Source organism: Vipera berus (genome assembly GCF_964194415.1).
Source record: "Vipera berus genome assembly, chromosome: 7".
Taxonomy (NCBI): Eukaryota; Metazoa; Chordata; class Lepidosauria; order Squamata; family Viperidae; genus Vipera; species Vipera berus.
The window spans coordinates 71383733-71405541 of record NC_138209.1 but is presented as its reverse complement, the minus strand read 5'-3'; the positions used below and the strand labels follow the sequence as shown (position 1 = coordinate 71405541).

Sequence of the window (21809 nt, the reverse complement as noted above, 5' to 3'; positions counted from 1 at the left end):
GACCAAGACCTTTATTGTCACCTTTTTCTGTGAACACACTGGCATACATTAAAAAATGAAATTCTGATGCCTATACACCCACTCTGTTTTTTAAAAATCTATTTTGTTGTAATTTATTCGGATGACCGAAACGTATGCTCGTTAAGAACTTAAGTTACTTTAAATAGTCACTAGATGGCGCTCCACACAAGGCGTGAATGTAACAAAGACCCTTTAAAATAGTTCATAGCAACCTTTTACACTGCAAAAATCTTAAAGGCTCCTTGAACTGATACTTTTCGGGATTTTTTTTTAAAAACTAGAGTTTGTCAACCGATCCTTCAGAAGTCAAAAAGAACCCCCAAAACCAGACGGCGTATTTTAAATTCCTATAACACAAGATCCAGAAAATGTGCACCATTCTTTCCAATCCCATTCCCTCCTTATGTAAAACCTGCCCTGCAAAGCTTCCCAAGCCAGGAATTCTAGGAGTAACAATCCATGACATCCAAACAGCAAATGGTTGTTGAAAGCTGCTCTCTGCGTAATTTATTTTTATTTTCAACTGCAGGAAAAAAAGGGAAAAAAAGCGCAGCGCACCATTCAAGACGCCCATCGTTACCTCTTTTCATTTCCGTAGGATTTCTGAGCCACTTTCGCATGAAGTATTAGGACTGTTTGATCGCCGCGCTCCTTTAAGTAGTTCCTCATAGCTTCCCTGAGAATGGGAAAACAAAGGCAATCAAGTTCACAGAAACCCAATTTATGCACGCATTTTTTTAAGGCACCCCAAAGGCTGACATTTCTACGTGTCTGAATTGCATGCAGCTGAGCTTGTTGATCAGGAGGTCGGCACTTTGGCGGGTCGAATCCCGAGTGCCGCGTAACAGAGCGAGTGCCTGTTACTCGTCCCAGCTTCTGCCAACCTAGCAGTTCGAAAGCACGTAAAAATGCAAGTAGAAAAATAGGGACCACTACGGTGGGAAGGTAACGGCGTTCCGTGCGCCTTTGGCGTCTAGTCATGCCGGCCACATGACCACGGAGACGTCCTCGGACAAGCACCGGCTCTTCGGCTTTGAAACGGAGATGAGCACCGGCCCCTAGAGTCGGAAACGACTAGCACGCATGTACGGGCGAACCTTTACCTTTTACATCTCTCTTATGGGGTCTGCCAACGCTGCTAGGGTTCCCTTTGCTCCAAATTCTCATGACCACCTTTTCACCCCACCCCACCCCACCGTAATTTTGGGCTCAATTACAGTTGTCAGCCAGTTAAGGACCACCAGTAGCAATCAGGTTGATTCCCACCAGTCTCCCTGGACTGGGAACAAGTTGAGGGATGTAATATTAAAAACGGGGGGGGGGGGGGGAGGGGGCCTCCACACCTATGTATTTCTTGGGGAAGGGAACCTTTTCTCTTTGTAGTAACAGGCAGGAAGATGTTGGGGTCTCCACATTTTCCACAAAGGATCAAAGCAAGGAGTAATGAGAGCAGATCCACGAGGGTGCAAGTGAGGTTGCCTACACGGAATGTGCACAGGATGACAAAACTGAGCTGAGAAGTCAACAGAACAAACCGCCTGCTCGCCTAGCTCGATGATTGCCTTACACCTTTCCAGAGAGGCAACTGGTATTATAACACACACCGCTGGGGGAAGAGAGGCCCAGTCAGGACCTGAACACGAGACCCGAACCCTACCTGGTGAGCCGCTTCGGTGGAGGTCGCTCACCAAATTTCCTGCAGAAAAAAAACGAGAAAAAAAACAAGTCATTTCCTAACCAAATGGGCATGAGACACAAGCAAAATGGTGCCGGGGCAGGCCGGTGTGGCCCTGGAGTCATACTTTTTCCACATTCCAGACCTGTTTGCCTAAGACAGCGGTGGCGAAACCTATAGCACGCGTGCCAGAGGCGGTACTCAGAGACCTCACTGTGGACATGCGTGCCCTCGCTCCAGCCCCGCCTCCCCCCGCGGCCCCCTCCTCACCAGCAGCCCCCCCAGAGAAGAGTCGCCGCCGGACGCGGCCCACGCGGAGCAGCACAGCCAAGGACATGGCAGTCGAGCAGTGGGGACAAGACTCCGCCCTCGTGTCCCATTGCGCGCAGATGCTGCGGGGCACGGGCAGAGGGCGTGGCCTCCATGGCGCTGCTGGGCCACCTGGGTGATCTGCGGCGGGCCGTGGAGGAGATGGGTGGCCCTGCCGGCGGGCGGGACGGGGGGGCTGGAGCGGGGCAGGGCGGTTTGGGGCAATCGGTCTCTAAAAGGTTCACCATCACTGGCCTAAGACAAAGCCAGGAGGATGGAAGTGAAATATCGTGTTGTTGTGAAATGTTTTTGAAAAAAAATTATAATTCTTGAGCGACCTAATAATAATAAAAGCAAAGACAGTAGCAATAGCAATAGGCACCTTGAGGGCAATCGCAAAGTATCTAGGGCACCCTTTGAACACCATTAGCTTTGACCAAAACCATCCATTACAAAAGCCGGCTTTACTGGGCCCAGCTTATGTCCAGCCCAAGCCCAAAGACTACACAATGAGATCCAAACAAGTCCAGTTCTTTATTTGCTTACACCACGGGTTGGCAGCCCGCAGCTCTGGAGCTGCATGCCGCTCTTTCAGCCTTCTCCTGCGGTTCCCAGGAGAGAGAGAGAGAGAGAGAGAGAGAGAGAGAGAGAGAGAGAGAGACAGACAGACAGACAGACAGACAGACAGACAGACAGAGACAGGCACTTGTGCTTTCCTTCTCTCTCTCTCTCTCTCTCTCTCTCTCTCTCTCTCTCTCTCTCTCTCTCTCTCTCTCTCTCTGTGTGTGTGTAAGTCACGTTGTTCTCTGAGAAGCTGACAAACTTACTGGGCGGGCCTCCTGCCTTTGCTGCGTCTCCACAGGAAGCAGCAGAAAGCAGCAGCTCTCAAGGGCAGGACAGCCAGCCCAATAAGAATGTATGTCAGCTTGTCCGAGAACAGCGTGAAGCCAGCTTGCCAGGTGAGCAGAAGATCAGAGAGAGGGAGAGAGGGGGGAGAGAGAGAGAGAGGGAGGGAGAGAAAGAGAGGGAGGGAAGGAGAGAAAGAGAGGGAGAACTCATGCACAGCAGCCTCTATTTCTTTTTAATTAAACTCTTCAATCAAGTTCCCCCTCCCCTTGTGTGCGGGCGCAAGAAACAGTTTTGCGGCTCCCAGTGTTTTTTTCCCCTTCTGGGAAACTGATCCAAGTGGCTCTTTTGAGTGTTTAAGGTTGCCGACCCCTGGCTTACACTTAGAGACAGAATCTTGACAGACTGCAGCTGTTAACAACTGACTCAATAAATATACCCTGGGAGATTCTAGGGTGTGGCTATCCTGAATCTTTTCCACATTTCCTCCTCCAGTTCAGGGCGGTGCAGTGTCTTTTTTCGGGGGGGGGGGGGGAAACCTCTCTGGTATGTGCTTCTTCCTCTCTTGGAAGCCACAGAGCTATTGTTGGTATTACCCCTACACACACACTCCTTCTCCACCTGCACAACATTCTATCATGGCTTCCTTCCTGCGACGTTTAATGTCATTAAGCAACAACATCTGCCTATCCCAAGTCCACTAAGGACAGGGGTCTTCAAACTCAGCCGTTTTATGACTTGTGGACTTCAACGCGTGCCTGGCTGAGGAATTCTGGGAGTTGAAGTCCACAAGTCATAAAAGGGCCGAGTTTGAAGACCGCTGATTAAGAAGAACTCGACAGGTAGGCAAAAATGCCGTATCTAAAGATCTGGATGATTTGTGTGAGCAACCATAATAATAGGCCACTTTTGGCACAGAGGTTAATGCGTTGGCCGAGAGGCCGGGAGGCTGCGAGTTCTAGTCCTATCTTAGGCATGCAAAACTGGCTGGGTGACTTTGGAGCCAGTCCTTCTCTCTCAGCCCACCTTACAGGATTGTTGTTGTGGGGAAAACAGGAGGAGAAAGCAGTATTGGGAGGGGGGGGAAACACTTTAGGGGGAAAAAAGTGGGATAAAAATCTTTTTTAAAAAATGAAAATCATGGTTAGACTTGATTATATTGTTTTTGTTAGTTGCGAAGTCGTGTCCGACCCATCACGACCCCACGGACAACGTTCCTCCAGGCCTTCCTGTCCTCTACCATCTTCTGGAGTCCATTTAAGCTCACGCCTACTGCTTCAGTGACTCCATCCAGCCACCTCATTCTTTGTCGTCCCCTTCCTCTCTTGCTCTCAACCTTTCCCAGCATTAGGCTCTTCTCCAGTGAGTCCTTCCTTCTCCTTAGGTGGCCAAAGTATTTGAGTTTCCACTTCAGGATCTGGCCTTCTAAAGAGCAGTCAGGATTGATCTCCTCTAGGACTGACCGGTTTGATCGCCTTGAAGTCCAAGGGACTCGCAGGAGTCTTCTCCAGCACCATCGTTCAAAGGCCTCAATGATTATATTAGCTGCTTTTAAAATGGGTACAGGTTAAAAGAAATGGGGGCTGCCGGCTATCTACTATCCCTGTTATAACTCAAACCACGTCGGCCGGGTTTCACACCAAAGGCTCGGCCAAAACCACACTGGAGTTTAGCACAACGTAAGGACCTTCTTTCTCTATGGTTTGCCCATGTCTGAAAGACATTATGACGGTTTTTAAGAGTAGGATATTACTCAGATGCAATTGCTAAAGATAACCTGCAAGGACACGTGATCCGTTTATTATGCGTAAATAACAGAAGATGATTGAGGAAGAAAATCCGTCATGGTTTCTACAGAAATAACAGTCCAGGTTTATTTTACAAACGTGATGTCTTATTGCCTGATGGGACATAAATACAAAATGGGAAACAGACTGCAGGTCGTCCTCGGCTTACAACCAGTCGTTTAGGAACCATCACAGCGGCACTGGAAAAGTGACTTAGGACCCGGTGGCCGCATCCTCACAATCACACTTGGCAACTGGCTTCTATTTATGACCATTGTAGCCTTCCAGGCTCCTATGACCCCCCCTTTCAGGGCCTTCTGGCAAGCAAAGCCAATGGGGAAGCCGGATCCACTTAACAACCGCGTGGCTCACTTAACAACTGCGCCGATTCACTTTACAACAGTGGCAAGAAAAGGTTGTGAGAGAGGGCAAAACTCGCTTGACAATCGTCTTGCTTCGCAACAGATTTTTTTTTTTTTTGGCTGAATTACAATCCTGAGTCAAGGACTACCTTATCGCATGAAAATTCTGGAGCTGTCCTCCCAACTTGTTACTTGTCATGACACACAATTAACCCTACGATAATGCCCTTGCTGTTTAAAATATTTTGGCTAGCACAGTCTCTCAACGTGGCCTTTTTGATGTTCCTTTTGGTTGCTGCCTAAGAAAGCAACACTTAATTTTATACAGGAATTCAAATAAGCAATTACGTGAAAGGAAATTATAATCCCTTCAAGTATTGTATGTTAATAAATTTGCAAGCTTCAATTTAACTCAAGTTTGGAGGGGAAAAAAGCTTGGTAGGTATTTAAAAGAAATAATCAAAATGTACTTTATTTGTTATTTAACTTTTCTGGATAAAACACAACTGGATGGTAGAAAAACCAAGAAGAAAAGTGCAGACAGTCCTCGCTTAGCGACTGAATTGTTGGTGACTGTTCAGTTAGGAGGGTGATGAACAAGTAACTTTGTGACCAGTCCTCATGTTTACGACCTTAGCAGGTCTGTAAAGCAAAGGAAAACTGAGGGAAGAACATAAAGTCACGGTTTCTCTTAGCAACTGCTTTGCTTATCGAATGAACTGCCAGTCCCAACTGCGGTCATTAAACAAGGACTTTCTGCAATGGCTTCCCAAAAGATATCTTAATGACAGTTCATAAACTAGGAACCGAAATTAATGTACATTCCTTCTTGTACCTATGTCGAAATAGTGCGTAGTACTTATTAACACATTTCAGTAATACCTGCAGATAAATGTATTCATACAAAGCTATAAAACGTATACTTAAGAGAGAATTTTTATAAAATGTTTTATAGGTGGCATTTAGATCCTAAAAAATTCGCAAGTATGTATCCGAACTGGCAGCCTAAATGTTGGAGGTGTGGTGGTGAAGACGCAACGTATTTCCATATATGGTGGACCTGTAAAAAAGTTAAAGCTTTTTGGATTAAAATCTGGTGGAACATGCAAAAGATATTTAAGAGAAGGATAAAGTTTTGTCTGCAATTGTTTTTACTGGGCATTATTACTGATACTACTGTTGTGGACACTAAGTTGATGTTGAATTTAATTACGGCCGCAAGACTTTTAGTAGGGCAATATTGGAAGAAGGAAGAACTGCCGACTATAGAAGAATGGACTTTAAAAGTTTCCAACCTGGCGGAAATGGCAAAGATCTCAGCGTACTTGAAAGACCATTCGCAACAGAGATATATTGTGGAGTGGAAAAAATGGATTGATTACATCCAGAATAAATATGGGACTAAAAAGTTTCACTTAGCATTTGAATAAGTATTGAGGTGATATTTATATTGCTTGTAGTTATTTTATAAGAGTTAAAGTGCGATAGATTGAATAGTTTATTGTTGTTTGCATATGGTAGACTAGGATTGTTTGTACTTTTATACCTTGTATTTAGCTCTGGGAAGTCGGGGAGGGGGAGGGAGGGAGGTGTTGGGGAGGGTTGGGAAGAGGGGAGGGGGTTGGGAGGGGTTTGGTTTGGTTTTGTTAAAAATAAAATGTACTGTAAAACTTTTCAATAAAAAAAAGCTATAAAACGTATACTATGTATGTACAGAAGTTGGTTTTCATAGTGATTTCTGCACTTGTGCAATCACCTTATAGAAAAGAACTGGGCATTCTGAAATGATGAGGACACTTGGGATTTTGAAAAGCTCTGTCGGTCTATGGTGACAAAAGAAAGGAATCTAGAGTTTGTTTTTTCAACCAACCAACATTATTAAAGGACATCAGCTTTACATCTGTTGCAGCTTACAAAAAGCATATTATATAATATATAGAACACGTTACCTGAAAACAGATTCCTTCAAAATTTTGAAGCTCATTAAAGACATTACATTGCCTTACACTGGCAAATCACACAACACAATTTTGGTTCATAATGGGCCAATGCGAACGTTTGAGATGTTCTTTTTTCTGCAGTATCTGAAAGCTTACCCTCCAGTTCTTTTATTCAGCTTCAATTATCTTTCAATCGAGATAACAACAGATGACAGTTTTTGAGTAATAAGAGACCAACACTTCACTGATATGACCAGGTCAGATTTCCTGAATTCCAATAATTGCGCTGAATAGTTTTCAAAACTTGGGATAACCTCTCTATAGCTTGTATTTCCTTCACGTAGCATGGAAATTTGGTCCTTTGATGTGGTAACATCTGGAGTTTTTCCACACACGACTGTTTTATACACCAGGAAGAGGGCAAGGTCATGAGAGGATGGTTTGAGGCAACGCTTCCAAGCCAGCAGCTACAAGCAAGATGCCTGGAGGTTCCAGCAAGAACCCATTTGAGATGGATGGCAGGAGATCCCCGATTGTGACCAGGAGTCGTCAATCCAGGACGGCAGCCCTGCATCCAGCCCCTGACGCAAGCTTTGCTCCAGGTGAGAATACAGATGACCTCTATTCAGCGCCAGGGACCCCTTCGCATGCCTCCCTACAGCTGCAAGCCACAGAGGGAAGCATGGAAGGCTTACAGTCCACCCAAGACTGCCCAGACGCAGCGGAAACGGCCCGGGCCCAAGACAGGCGCCGCGTGGACCAGATGACTGACCAGGAACGCAAGGAGCTGCTCCTAACGCTCCTTGCAGCATTGATTGTGGGCTGCATTCGACTTGCCAACTTATAACATTGTTCAGTGAAAGGCTTCAAATAGGCAACTACGCTGTTAAGTATAGATGTGTGCGCTCCAGTGACCACCTACTAATTGACTGACTAGACAGGAGGAGGAATGCATGCAAGAAATAAAGAGATAAAGCTGAGACCAACATTTCTGCTGCTAAGTGACAGATATGTGAAGTAAATTTGGGCCCTTTTCACGACCTTTCTTCCCACAGTTAAGTGAATCGCTGCAGTTGTTAAAAGTGAGCAACAGGGTTGTTAAAGGGAATCTGGGTTTCCCCATTGACTTTGCTTGCAAAAAGGCTGCAAAAAAAAATGATCACGTGACCTCGGGACACTGGAACCGTCGTAAACGTGAATCAGCTGCCAACTGTCCGAATTCTGATCTCATACCCATGGGAGTGCTGCAATGGCCGTAAGTGTGAAAACTGGTGAAAGGTCACTTTTTTTCAGTGCCACTGTAACTTTGAACCGCCGCTAAACAGTTAGAAATCGAGGACTGTCTGTACTGGGGAAGGAAAAATGATATTCAGGCTTTCGACCTCACATACATGTCAAGCGGTCACATGCTTAAATTTTACAACCTGAGATGAAATAGATTAAAAGTATTTTCTTTTTAACTGGAGGTCTCACTCATCCAGTTTCCAATGCCGTACTGTTATTCTTTTTTTTGGGGGGGGTTATAAATTTTATTAGTTTTTATGGGGTTAGGTGTAAGGTAGAGTCGGGATTAGGGTTGGGGTTAGGGTTTTTCCAAATAACATTTTCAATATTTAGCAAACAGCATAATGTCTGGGTACATGTACTGAACTAACAATAATAGATATACTTAATTGTCATAAACAATATGTTAAATCACTCAATAGCCTTCTTCTTGCTAATATATACTCAAAAGGCTACTGCTAAGCTTGTAAGCCGCCCTGAGTCTTCGGAGAAGGGCGGGATATAAATGGAATAAAAATAAAAATAAAATAAAATAAAATAAAAATTACATATCAAATTCCTTTCTCTCTGACTCGTTTTTTCTAGCCATGGATAAAAAATTATCCCATGTTCTGAAGTACACTGAGTCTTGTTTCTCCTTTATCTTTAGAGTCAATCTATCCATTTCGGCACACTCTAGAGTTTTCTTAATTAGTACCTCTTCAGTTGGCCGAACCGTTATTCTTACGGCCTTCTAAATAATACTTTATAATTAGTTCAGAAACTAGTAAGATTAACCAACCCATCTTGGGTGAAGTCACTGGAGCAACACAGAAAAGTTTCTCAGATTACTGCCAGAGAGGAACTTCTGAGGAAGCAGCATGTAACTATTACTAAGAGCCTTGGTGGAGCAGTGGGCTGATGCCTCCTTAAGTAACACCAGCTGCCTGCAATTGGTGCAGGTTCGAGTCCCACCAGGCTCAAGGTTGACTCAGCCTTCCATCCTTCCGAGGTAGGTAAAATGAGGACCCAGATTGTTGGGGGCAATTAAGCTGACTTTGTAATAATGCCGCTTGGGGTGTGTGTGTGAAAGCCCTAACAAGCAGGCATATACATAGAATGAAGGCTACTGCTAAGCTTGTAAGCCGCCCTGAGTCTTCGGAGAAGGGCGGGATATAAATGTAATAAAAATAAATAAATAATCCTTATTGAAGATTAAAAGGTAAAGACACCTCCTGGCAAGTTCACCTGGTGATTGCGTTTATTCAGGGTCAAGCCTTATAGAAATTGCCTGCATCTCCTCCTCTTCCCCCCCCCACCCCCAATTTTCCAGCTTAGCATTCTAAGTAACAACCTGAAACTTGTCCGGCATTCCCTCATCCAAAAACTAATCAGGGTCAGGTAGCTTTGATTAGCATCCAGGTTTAAGTCAAGATAAATTAGGTGCTTCTGTGTACTGAACCTATCGAAGAGTAGTAGAAGGCCACAGAGACATAGCATCAAGATCATGCAAAGTCTTAGTACCGCTTTATAACAACCCTAGTGAGACCGCACCTGGAATATGGCAGCCAATTTTGGTCACCATACAGCAAAAAAGATGTTGAGAGTTTGGAAAAAATTCAGAGAAGAGCAACTAAAGATGATCCAAGGCCTGGGGGCTAAAACATACGAAGAACGGCTGCGGGACTTGGGTTTGGCTAGTCTAAAGAAGAGAAGAAACAGGGGAGACATGGTAGCAGTGTTCCAGTATCTGAGGGGCTACCACAAAGAAGAGGGAGTCAAGCTATTCTCCAAAGCACCAGAGGGCAGGACAAGAAACAACGGTTGGAAACTGATCAAAGAGAGAAGCAACCTGGAATTAAGGAGAAACTTCCTGACAGAGAGGACAATTAACCAGTGGAACAGCCTGCCACCAGAAATCGTGGGCGCTCCATCACTGGAGATTTTTAAGAAGGGGTTAGAGACAGTCCCTTGTCTGAGATGGTATAGGTCCTCCTGCTTGATCGGGGGGTTGGACTAGAAGACCTCCACGGTCCCTTCCAGCTCTATTCTATTCTAGTAGATATCTAAGAGGCACCTTGGATGTCCAGACAGTTATAAAGTGATGCATCTGAGTATACAGCAGAGCAAAAATGTCACTACTTAACAATTCAAATGTGCACAGGTAGTCCTTAACTTATGACCACAACTGAGCCCAAAATTTCTGTTGCTAAGCGGGACACTTCTTAAGCGAGTTTTGCCCCATTTTACCGCCTGTCTTGCCACAGTTGTTAAATCGATCACTGCAGTTGTTGAGTTAGTCACACGGTTTGTTAAGTGAATCTGCCTTCCACAGTGACTTTGCTTGTCAGAAGGTCACAAAAGGGGATCACGTGATCCCGGGACACACTGCGACCGTCATAAATGTGAGTCAGTTCCCAAGCGTCTGAATTTTAATCCTATGACCGTGGGGATGCTACAAAGGGCATAAGTGTGAAAAATGGTCATAAGTCACTTTTTTTTCAGTGCTGTTGTAACTTTGAACAGTCATTAAATGAACTGCTGTAAGTCCAGGGCTACCTGTATTATTACAAGCACTCACCATTAGCAAATTCAGTAATAGGTGTAGATACATAGAAGCACAACAAATTAGGTTATACAAAATTACTGATATGTAGATTTATCTTTTTACAGGTATAATATCCTGGTAAAACTACCAGATAAACAGATGTAGGAAGACAAAAGAAATACAGGCTTCAATTAAATGTTCATTCTTGGAAAATTCCTACTTTTCAGAGACTTTTCTATTTAAAGTCTTGGATAAGAAAACATGGTACAAAGAAATCTCATTTTTTTAATTGACCAAACATGATAAAGTAAAATACTGTGTGTGTTAGATCCAAATTTATCTAACACATTTTAAGTCTTGCTTATATAATTATACAAAAATGTATAACTATGCAAATCATGTAAAAGGCATCAACTAACTAGACTACTTTGGAAATGATGTCCCTTTAGTCAATGGACACATTTCCCTAATTTCACTGGGGATCATACAATAATGATTTTACGGCATAGATAAAATGTATTGGATCATTGGAGAGAAATGATAAAATACGTTATCAAACTTTTATACTATTAAACTGTTACACTATGTCAGGGGTCTTCAAACCTGGCCCTTTTATGACTTGTGGACTTCAACTCTCAGAATTGAATATCTTGGGATGACTGGTACAGAAACATTTCATTTTTCTTAAAAATCCTTTTGGTGCAACTCAGCTTCTTTGGAAGTATTCCATTGTGCACTGTGACTCTCATTCCAGCCAGAAAGCTTGTACGTTTATTACAATAATCTTAATTCTAGCCTATAAGTTTGAGAGATGAATACTAAGGAACAAGCAATTCATATTAATTGCACAGAAGATAAGGCTACTTTTGATAAGATAGCATTGGAAATTATTGGACTTGGTGGGAAGCCTAAAAGCTTTCATACCATGAAGTAAGCTTTTTTAAAAATCCAGCTAAAATTAATATTGTATTAATGATCTGAAGCTATTTATATAAATGGAGCCTTGAACCTTTCAACTTGTTTGTAGTAAAAAAAAAAATTGGGGGGGGGAATTTTGCTGGAATATCTTTCCCTTTAAAAGTTCTGTGCAGTTTTGCCTGCCCTTGAACTCACATGGACTGACTGAGATGACATGGTCATACAAGGTTAGCACAGTTTAATGGGGAAAGTACCAGGCTGTCGCTTGTGCGTGTGTCTGTGTGTGTAGGTAGGTAGGTAGGTGTGTGTGTATTTTTTTTACATATGCACATAGACATAAATACACATATACTGAAATTTTAGCACTCTTAATTCTTCGCTCGCCTACACAAGCAAACATTGTAGGAGTCTTGCTACATTTGCGGCAGATGAATGCTAATAGAAAAATGATGCAAGGACATCTTTCCTTTAATTGCTAATTTCCTAAAGACTCCAGGGCAAGAATGTGTTAAGATTCATAGGTTCTTCCCCACCTCTCACTTAAATCTTGTAATGCTAATATGAGGTCTTTTAATCTGAAAATTAGTCACTGATCCCAGGTCACTAAATTTTCCTGTGACTTTAAGAGAAAGAGTTGCCTCTTAAATCTTCCCACTGCATGGGGGGGGGGTGTCTTCAAACTTGGCCCTTTTATGACCTTTGGACTTCAACTCCCAGAATTCCTCAGCCACCATGCTGAGGAAGTTTTGTTCCTTAGTATTCATCTCTCAAACTTATAGGTTTAGATAGAATTAAGCATACAGTAATAAATGTACATGTTTTCTGGCTGGAATGAGCGTCACAGCGCACGATGGAATATTTCAAAAGGAGCCGAGCTGCAGCAAAAGTATTTCAAGAAAAATCAAATGTTTCTGTACCGGTCATCCCAAGATTGAAAGGATGTTTCCCCCCCCCACCCCAACTAAAGTATGCAACTACCAACCCCCTTGAATTGCAAGTGCTTATTGGAAACTCTTTCATCCAGCATGGTGAAGTAGAGCAGAAGGGGAGTCAACAATAAATAAAAGCACGCAAGCACATTTGTTTATGTATGGAAAGGAAGGCCATATTTATTTATTTTATTTATTTTAATTCCATTTATATCCCGCCCTTCTCCGAAGACTCAGGGCGGCTTACAAGCTTAGCAGTAGCCTTCATTCTATGTATATGCCTGCTTATTAGGGCTTTCACACACACACCCCAAGCGGCATTATTACAAAGTCAGCTTATTGCCCCCAACATTCTATATATCAAATAAATAAATCATTCTATATATCAAATAAATACTAAAAGTATCTCTTTCTTTCAACATGTGGATAGAGTTGTTTTTTTTCTGTTTCCACATGCGTGAGAGAGAACTGCTAGCACAAGGGTCTTCAAACTCGGCCCTTTTGTGACTTCGGGACTTCAACTCCCAGAATTCCTCAGCCAGGCACGCTGGCTGAGGAATTCTGGGAGTTGAAGTCCACAAGTCATAAAAGGGCCAAGTTTGAAGACCCCCCCTGAGTTAACTCAATGGTCGATGCGGCTTCTAGAATGCAAGGGGCAACTATTAACAGAGTCTTCTAACCTTTGGGACCAGGGAGCCATTCCTAATTATCAGGTGAATAAAAAAGGCAAGCGCTACCCTCAATAAACCACATGGTTGAGTTTCAGATCCAATTACACAATGATTTAAATATTATAGCTGGGAACTATAAGAAAAGTTTTGCAACGCTCAGAGAAATCTCTTAATACAATCACACCAAAAACAGCACAAAAATTCCAGGGCAAGATAAAATTTTCTCCGCAATTGTTTTTATTGGGTATTGTGGTAGATTGTGATGTTAAAGAAACTAACTTGATGTTGAACATGATAACGGCAGCACGGTTACTGGTGGGACAATATTGGAAGAAGGATAGTTTGCCCACTATAGAAGAATGGGTGTTTAAAGTTTCGAATCTTGCAGAAATGTCTAAGATTTCTGCTTATTTGAAAGATCATTCACAGGAAAGATATATTTCAGTTCGGAGGAGATGGATAGATTATATTCAGAATAAATATGGGACTAACAAGTTCCATTTAGCTTATGAGTAGATTTTAGTGGGATATTGTTATTGGTACTTTGTTTGTAGTTATGTTAAAGGGGAGTTAAAGCACATTATGAATTTGGTTAATTGTATATTATGCATAATTTTTATTTAGAATATGATTATTGTAACTATAATCCTGTATTTAGCTCTGGGAAGTGGGGGGGGGGAAGTGGGTGGGTTTGGGGTGGGAGGGATTTGGGGAAATATTGTAAAATTTTGTTTTTGTAAAACTCTTTAATAAAAAAAAATTCCAGGGCAAGCAACAAATATTTAATGAACGCTGCACCCCACGTACTGTCCCTCTCGCAATCTAACATCTACTTTAAAGTTTTTAGCAAACGAATAGTCTTATCGTCTTTGAAAACGATGCATTCCATTCATGAGCCCTTATGATTCAGAAGCTTCTATGTATCTATTGCTCAAATAGCTTCCTTGAAATTGCATCCCTTGAGTTCAAGGCCTTCCCTGTGCATTAAAAGCAAGAGGCAACTCTTTCAGTTATTTTCCCTCCCTTTGTGTTTCTACTCAAAACTCAATAAACTGAACTATTTCAAATGTTTCTCCAAAAGACTTGCTTACAAGACCTTTGGCTTGTGTACATGTATACGTTTCAATTTCTCAGGATCGTTCTCAAAAAAATGTTAAGGCTAAAAGGTTAAGACAGAAAGCAGTCATATCACGATGATATGCGATGGGACATTTTTCTAATCAACTTAAAATTTGCAACTACTCTAGCTCACATCTCTATGTCCCAATTTCAGAAAAAAGAAGATAATCTCTGGGTCATTACAAAGAGTCTAGGAACAACACATCACAGGAAGCAAATTTACAGTTAAATGTAACCTATACGACTAAGCACTTGGCTAATCAGTACATTTTGAAAAACACTTAAAAGACTGTTTAAAAATGTCCAATGTATCAATGTCAAATCTGCAACTTTCTAAAGCCACTTTTCTGCATTCTTTAAGACAGAAGTCTGAAGACATACAATATATGGAGTTTGACCCATAATCCAAAAATACTCAATGGAGGAAAGAGTCCTGAATTTAATTTGCAAACTTTTTAATATTTTGGGCCCGTCATCAATACTCAAGCAATTTCAATGAGCTAGATGCTCTCCTACACCTTCTTTATTCTGGGCTATTTTAAAAAATTTCCCCTTTGTGCAGACTTTTGCAAGAAAAGACTTGAGACAAAATCTTTTTTCCCCTTTCGCTTGATACACTGGTAATATTTCACATCTGCCCCTTCATCCTCCTCTCCCAATTTAAAACATAAATAATATATGCTTCTATTATGGTAATGTGGCTAACTTAACAATTGCGGTGATTCACTCAACTGTGGCAAGGTAAAAAAAAATGGGGCAAAACTCACTTAACAGCTAATGTCTCACTTTGCGACAGAAATTTTGGGCCCAACTGTGGTCGTAAGTTGAGGATTACTGTACAAAGCAACACCTCACCCACGGTTCAACCCACCTACACCTTTGCTTTAACAAAAACAGAGGTCGAAAAACAAGCAACTATAGAATTGCCTGGAAATCAAGTTAGAATCCCAGGCTGTACTTCCTCAGCTACCTCATCCTTGGATGCTTTAAGAGGTCTGGACCTGAACTCCCAGAATTCCCCAGCCAGCATGCTGGGAAATGGCTGGCTGGGGAATTTTGAGAGTTCAGGTCCAGACCTATTAAAATGGCTAAGGCTGAGAAAGAGGGACAGAGACACTTAAATGCGAGATATTTTTTTTTCTCCATAGTACAGTAGTATGCATATTCACATTCATTTTTTTCAGGTCTTATTATAACAGAATAGGGACGCGGTGGCTCAGTGGGTTAGGACGCTGAGCTTGTCGATCAGAAGGTCGGCAGTTTGGCAGGTCGAATCCCGAGTGCCGCGTAACAGAGCGAGCGTCTGTTACTCGTCCCAGCTTCTGCCAACCTAGCAATTCAAAAGCACGTAAAAAAAATGCAAGTAGAAAAATAGGGACCACTCCGGTGGGAAGGTAACAGCATTCCGTGCGCCTTTGGAGTCTAGTCATGCCGGCCACATGACCACGGAGACGTCCTCGGACAAGCGCTGGCTCTTCGGCTTTGAAACGGAGATGAGCACCGCCCCCTAGAGTCGGAAACGACTACCACGCATGTGCGGGGGAACCTTTACCTTTACCTATAACAGAATTGCTCCAAAAACTTTGATGGAACAATTACCCTGGGTTTATTGTATTTTGCACGCTTTGAATAGTATTAAACACAATCACCTATCGGGGTTTCGGCTAAGATCAAGTGTGGTAATCGCATCATAATACACAGCATGGCTGAACACAAAACATTAATTGGAAATCACACTGTGCAACACAATCCCTCTTCGTGTTGATGCACAGAAACTACAAGCTAGCATTCCTCCAAGATGATTGGTGGGGGAAGGTGCACTTTACTCAACTAAATACTCATAACTTGCCACAGCCTAGGCAAAAATGGGTGGCTACCAGATGAGGTAAAACATCTGCTTTATTAAAATGAAGAAAGCAATCAATATTAATGCCGATGTTAGAACAAATCCTATGGATAAATCTGCAGAATACTGACCCATTTATTGTAGAAAGCTTTCCTTAAAAAAACTGAATTATGCAACCTTCAGCTTGGGGGCCTAAAGCAAAAGATACATGGCCATTATCCATTTCCCAAAGCTCACACCATTTCAGAGACAAATTTCTGCCTTCATTTATTTTCCTCATCCACACAGGTCTCGCTCCCATTCTCAAAAAAAAAAACAAAACTCAAAAATATGTACTGGACACATTAATGATGTCTCAAGCGAAGATACCAAATGAGATCATCGTATCGAAAGGAATTTCCTACCAAACAAATGCTGCCTTAAAAAACCAGGAAAAATGCAGTGCGGAGTTCCTAGTGCTCTCTGAATTTGGTGGCTTGCTCGCACACGTTTTGTTACTGGACTAGGTAACATCTTCCGGGCACAAGGCAAAATGCAGTGCATTGCCACACGGGGGAGCTTAAACACCAAAGGAAAAGAGCACGCCAACAAAAGCCAACTCTTTGGAAGTATAAAACAGAAATGCAAATATGTCTTGAACTGCAGAAAATCTAACTAAGCTCAACTAGTTGTCCAGTGCTCAGGACAGGAAAGATAAATATATATAAATACCGGTATATATATATATATATATATATATATATATATATATATATATATATATATATATATATATATATATATATATATATATATATATATATATATATATATATATATATATATATATATATATATATATATATATATATATATATATATATATATATATATATATATATATATATATATATATATATATATTTATTTATTTGCCAGTGCTTTTGAATGTGCTTTTTTGGCGGTATCTTAACAGCAGGTTGACTCCTTTCGAGATCTTCCTGTTGCAAATGGCTAGCAGCGAGTTCTTCGAAATGGTATACGACTCATTGGTATATTAATGTTAAGGTAATGGTTGTAAACAAGGGATGGGGTGGCTCAGTGGGTTAGGACGCTGAGCTTGTCGATCAGAAGGTCGGCAGTTTGGCGGGTCGAATCCCGAGTGCCACGTAACGGAGCGAGCGCCTGTTACTCGTCCCAGCGACTGCCAACCTAGCAATTCGAAAGCACGTAAAAAATGCAAGTAGAAAAATAGGGACCACTACGGTGGGAAGGTAACAGCGTTCCGTGCGCCTTTGGCGTCTAGTCATGTCGGCCACATGACCAGGGAGACGTCCTCGGACAAGCGCTGGCTCTTCGGCTTTGAAACGGAGATGAGCACCGGCCCCTAGAGTCAGAAACGACTAGCACGCATGTGCAGGGGAACTTTTACCTTTACCTTAATGGTTGTAACTCTGAAGAATGAATACATAATTAAATAACCCTATAGTACCATTTATTTACTTTATAAATAACTCAAGGTGGCAAACATACCTGATATTACTTCCTCCTATTTCCCTCACAACAATCTGGTGAGGTGCATTGGACAGAGAGAGAGAGAGAGAGAGAGAGAGAGAGAGAGAGATTGAACCAAAGTTACCCAGCCGCCTTTTATGCCTCTGGCAGGACTAGAACTCAGCACCTACTGGTTTCTAGCCTGGTGCGCTAACCATTAGACCAAACCTGAGTCTCCAATATAAATAATGTATCTTCAATTGAACTAAACTCCTTGCATTCACTTAACTTTCTGTTTTTCAGCATTGATTTTTAGTTGCCTTCTTCTAAGATACACACACACACACACACACACACTTGTCAGTATAGCTTTTCGATCTGGGAATAAATACCACTCAGGTCCTAATCATAATAGACCCTGCTTAGCTTCAGAGATTCAGACAGTGGTGGGATTCAGCAGGTTCGCACCACTGCGGCAGAACCGGCAGCTAATTTTTTTGTTGCCCAGGCCCAGAATGGACTTTCCGGAAGCGGCATCCACGCAGAGAACCGGTTGTTCACATATCTGAATCCCGCCACTGGATTCAAACCATGTCTCCAAGATGTTTCCACTCCTTAAGTCCTAACAGCCAATCAGAGCAGTAGCTGTTTTAATGAGAGCTTTTCACATGCGTAACAGACGATACACAGAAACAACTTTATAATTTCAACCTTTGAAAATAATGTTCTTTTTTTCTTTTGGGTTATTGCTAACCTTTTGAACCCTTGAGATTCTATCTAAGTAGCACTAAAATACCCACAAATCAATGCACCAATATACCAATGTACCAATATACATATACACATACACACATACACATACACACAGAGACACAGACACACACACATACACACATAAAATTGACTAAGTGATAGAGCCAGTTTGGTGTAGTAGTTAAAGCAAGTAGTCTAGGACCTGGAAGATATTTATTAATTAGATTTGTGTACTGCCCATCGCATCGAGAATTGACAAACATTAAAAATGGGTAAACATTAAAACAATAAACTATAAATAATAATAACGAAGGAGATTTAAGTCCACTCTCAACTATGGAAGCTCACTCAACCTCTTTCACTTTCTCAGCCCCACTTATTTTACAGGGTTGTTATTGGAACAACTTGGGGGGGGGGGCAATACTATGTAAGCTGCCCTAAACTGTAAATAAACAAATCACATTTTATGGATTACTACATTACTTTCCAAGTGTCCAATGTAATCCAAAACACATTCCACTCACAAAATACCAATGAGGTCTCAAAGCCCATTCTCATCAAAAATCAAAATAAATCTTAAAATAAATTTCCTTGTCCTTTTCATCCTGCTTTCTTCTGTGAGGTTACGTAGGTTAAAAAGCCTTTGTTTAAAAATAAATTCTTGAATGTCTTGGCAGCATTCAGTATCAGCAACATACTGAAAATTCATGGAAGAAAATGTATGGGAAGGTTATTAAACTCTTTAGGGTTTCCTGCGTGAGCAGGGGGTTGGACTAGATGACCTCCAAGGTCCCTTCCAAATTATAATTATTATTATTATTACTGTTGTTATTAACCCACAATGATCTTTAAAGCCATACCACACCATTACAAGTTTAGAAAACATTACAAAAATGGCACCGATTGCTTTTTCTTTAATTTGAATGTCTTTTTCAAGAAAATATTTTACCAAAAAAGGTTCATTCTATTCCTTTTGAGTAAGCCAATTTGTAATATTAAAATTTAAATATAATCGTTTTCCTAAACCATCTCTAATACTTTTATTTAGATTTTTGGGTCTGTCCCATCAAAATGTCAATGAGTAACCAGTGTAGTTCGCAGTCAGTCGCTACTGACATGGAAATACTACAACTAATGAGGATGATTTAAAATATTTGTAAGCAAGCTCAGCCTGAATGCTAGTAGTTTTTAGAAAGAGGGAAGCACCCATATGCACAGTGACCATCAGTGTCTACTCTCGATATCCAAGACGAGAACAATTCTCAGTTTCTGAGCAAGGGAAGGAGAAAGAAAGTTTTTGATCTAAGAATACAACAGGGAAGAATACAACCCCGGGAAGTTCCAACTCTTTTGTGTAATTCCCAGCGGCATTTCCAAAGTTATCTCTAACATCACTTCAGGTTAACCTGCCATGTTATAGCATAAGTTCTTATCATTTTTATTTTTATTTTTATTTTGAAAATGCTGCCTGGCAAACCTTAAGATTTTCTTTTCCAAGTGCAGGCCTCCTCTCACAAAAACACAGACCCCAGCTGTTAACAGAATTACTGCCTGTTGTTTTTTTAATGCTACATTTAAAGAAACCTGCTTCTGTTATTTCTCAGAAAAGTGCAAGGAACCTCTATCCGGAGAAACAATTTATTTTTCAGATTTAATCTGACAGGCACATACCTTTTTGTTTACAATGCACTGGCAGAAAGTAATTGTTAGCTTTGCATTTCAACATAAGGGAACATAGCAGAAAATTACCAAACTTTTTGTTTTCCTTGAAACTTACTAATAAAATAAATAAATAAATACTAATAAAACTAATAAAGAGGATGTAAACACACAGGGAGGGTGTTAATGTGTAATGTCACTGTAACATAATGCCTTGAATGCTAGATAGAGAGAAACCTCACATTAAAATCTCAATTCAGCTAAAAGGCTTGGGCTCTGAGTAAAGTCAGCTTGCGTCATAAGACTGTTGTGATTCTGAACTGTTTTGCAGAAAGGTTAGATATATAAAGATAACGCCTTGAATTTATAATTGGCACTTTAAGGTTAATCCACTCCTACACTATTCGGCCTAGAATGTTTCTAGCAGAATCAAATCGTCAGTGTAAAAATTGGTTCATAAAGTGGGTGCGTGTGCTTAATACCATCATTCCAATACACAGCAAATTCCACAACTTATTACAACTTCTGCAACGTCAGTCAGCTAATTGTGACATGTTATAAGCCTGTAAAATATGCCTTTTAATTGGAATCCTGAAAATTTTGAGTCTTAAGAAAAACAAAAAAAACCATACAACTTTTACAATTAGGAAAAAAAACTCATTCCTTATCATGCACATCCCATTCAATTTTCTGAAAGTTCCTCTGGTGTGGTGTATGTGGCAAGTTAACTTTCACAGGTCTGAGCTGATGTGTGGTGTTTCTTCCTTTAAAAATCTCTCAAAACATAGGCATTTCAAATCACATTTGAGTTATTTAGCAAACTACCTGATTTGCTTTGCAAATGGCCATAATATATCAATTTATACCTGCTGTACATTCTGGGTCTATAGTAATTCAAACTACTGGCATTACAAACAGAGTGTCTTAAATTATTTGGATTCAGGAAACATGAAGGAATGACTGTGCTATTAAGAAATGCTCCTTGTGATCAGATAAACCAGGATTTCTCAAGCTTGGTCACTTTAAACCAGAGGTCTTCAAACTCGGCCCTTTTATGACTCATGGACTTCAACTCCCAGAATTTCTCAGCCAGGCATGCTGGCTGAGGAATTCTGGGAGTTGAAGTCCATGAGTCATAAAAGGGCCGAGTTTGAAGACCCCCTGCTTTAAACTGTGTGGACTTCAACTCCCAGAATTCTTCAGTTAGCCATTTGCCTGGGAAATTCTGGGAGTTGGAAGTCCACACAGCTTAAAGAGGCCAAGGTTGAGAAACATTGAGACCTACTATTTGCTGGCCATCTGTTAAGAACATATATAGTTCTGAATAGTAAAGGGTGCCTTCATTGATGGTCCATGCCCTATGGCATTACAAAAGGGATATGGTTACATACGTTATTTATGAGTATATTTCTTTCGACTTTTAACTGAAAGATTTCCAGAGAGTCATTTGTTTGCTTGTTTTAACTTTATACTGATACAGGATGCTTCTCATTATAAGCTACCCTTATTAAAGATTGCCATTTTGAAAGGCAATAAGAAAAGCATTACATAAATATATCATGACAAGGCTCTGAGGCTCAGTATACTTTGATAGGTTCAAGTATTTTAAAGACCAAATTAGGAAAGTGCTACAGAAATACTATGAGGTGCTTTCCCATGCTATCAGTAAGTTTTCTAAATTCTCTAGTCT

At 41.2% G+C, this 21809-nt stretch overlaps 1 protein-coding gene across 1 annotated transcript in view; it reads right to left on the bottom strand.

Moving 5' to 3' along the window:
- RBPJ (recombination signal binding protein for immunoglobulin kappa J region) overlaps window positions 1–21809 on the bottom strand; it is a 38143-nt gene that overhangs the window by 13436 nt on the left and 2898 nt on the right. The window contains exons 2-3 of the mRNA XM_081332638.1: window positions 1679–1717; window positions 602–697 (exon numbers count right to left, since the gene is read on the bottom strand). Coding sequence (XP_081188764.1) covers window positions 602–697; window positions 1679–1717 — 135 coding nt within the window. The remainder of the gene's footprint in view (window positions 1–601; window positions 698–1678; window positions 1718–21809) is intronic.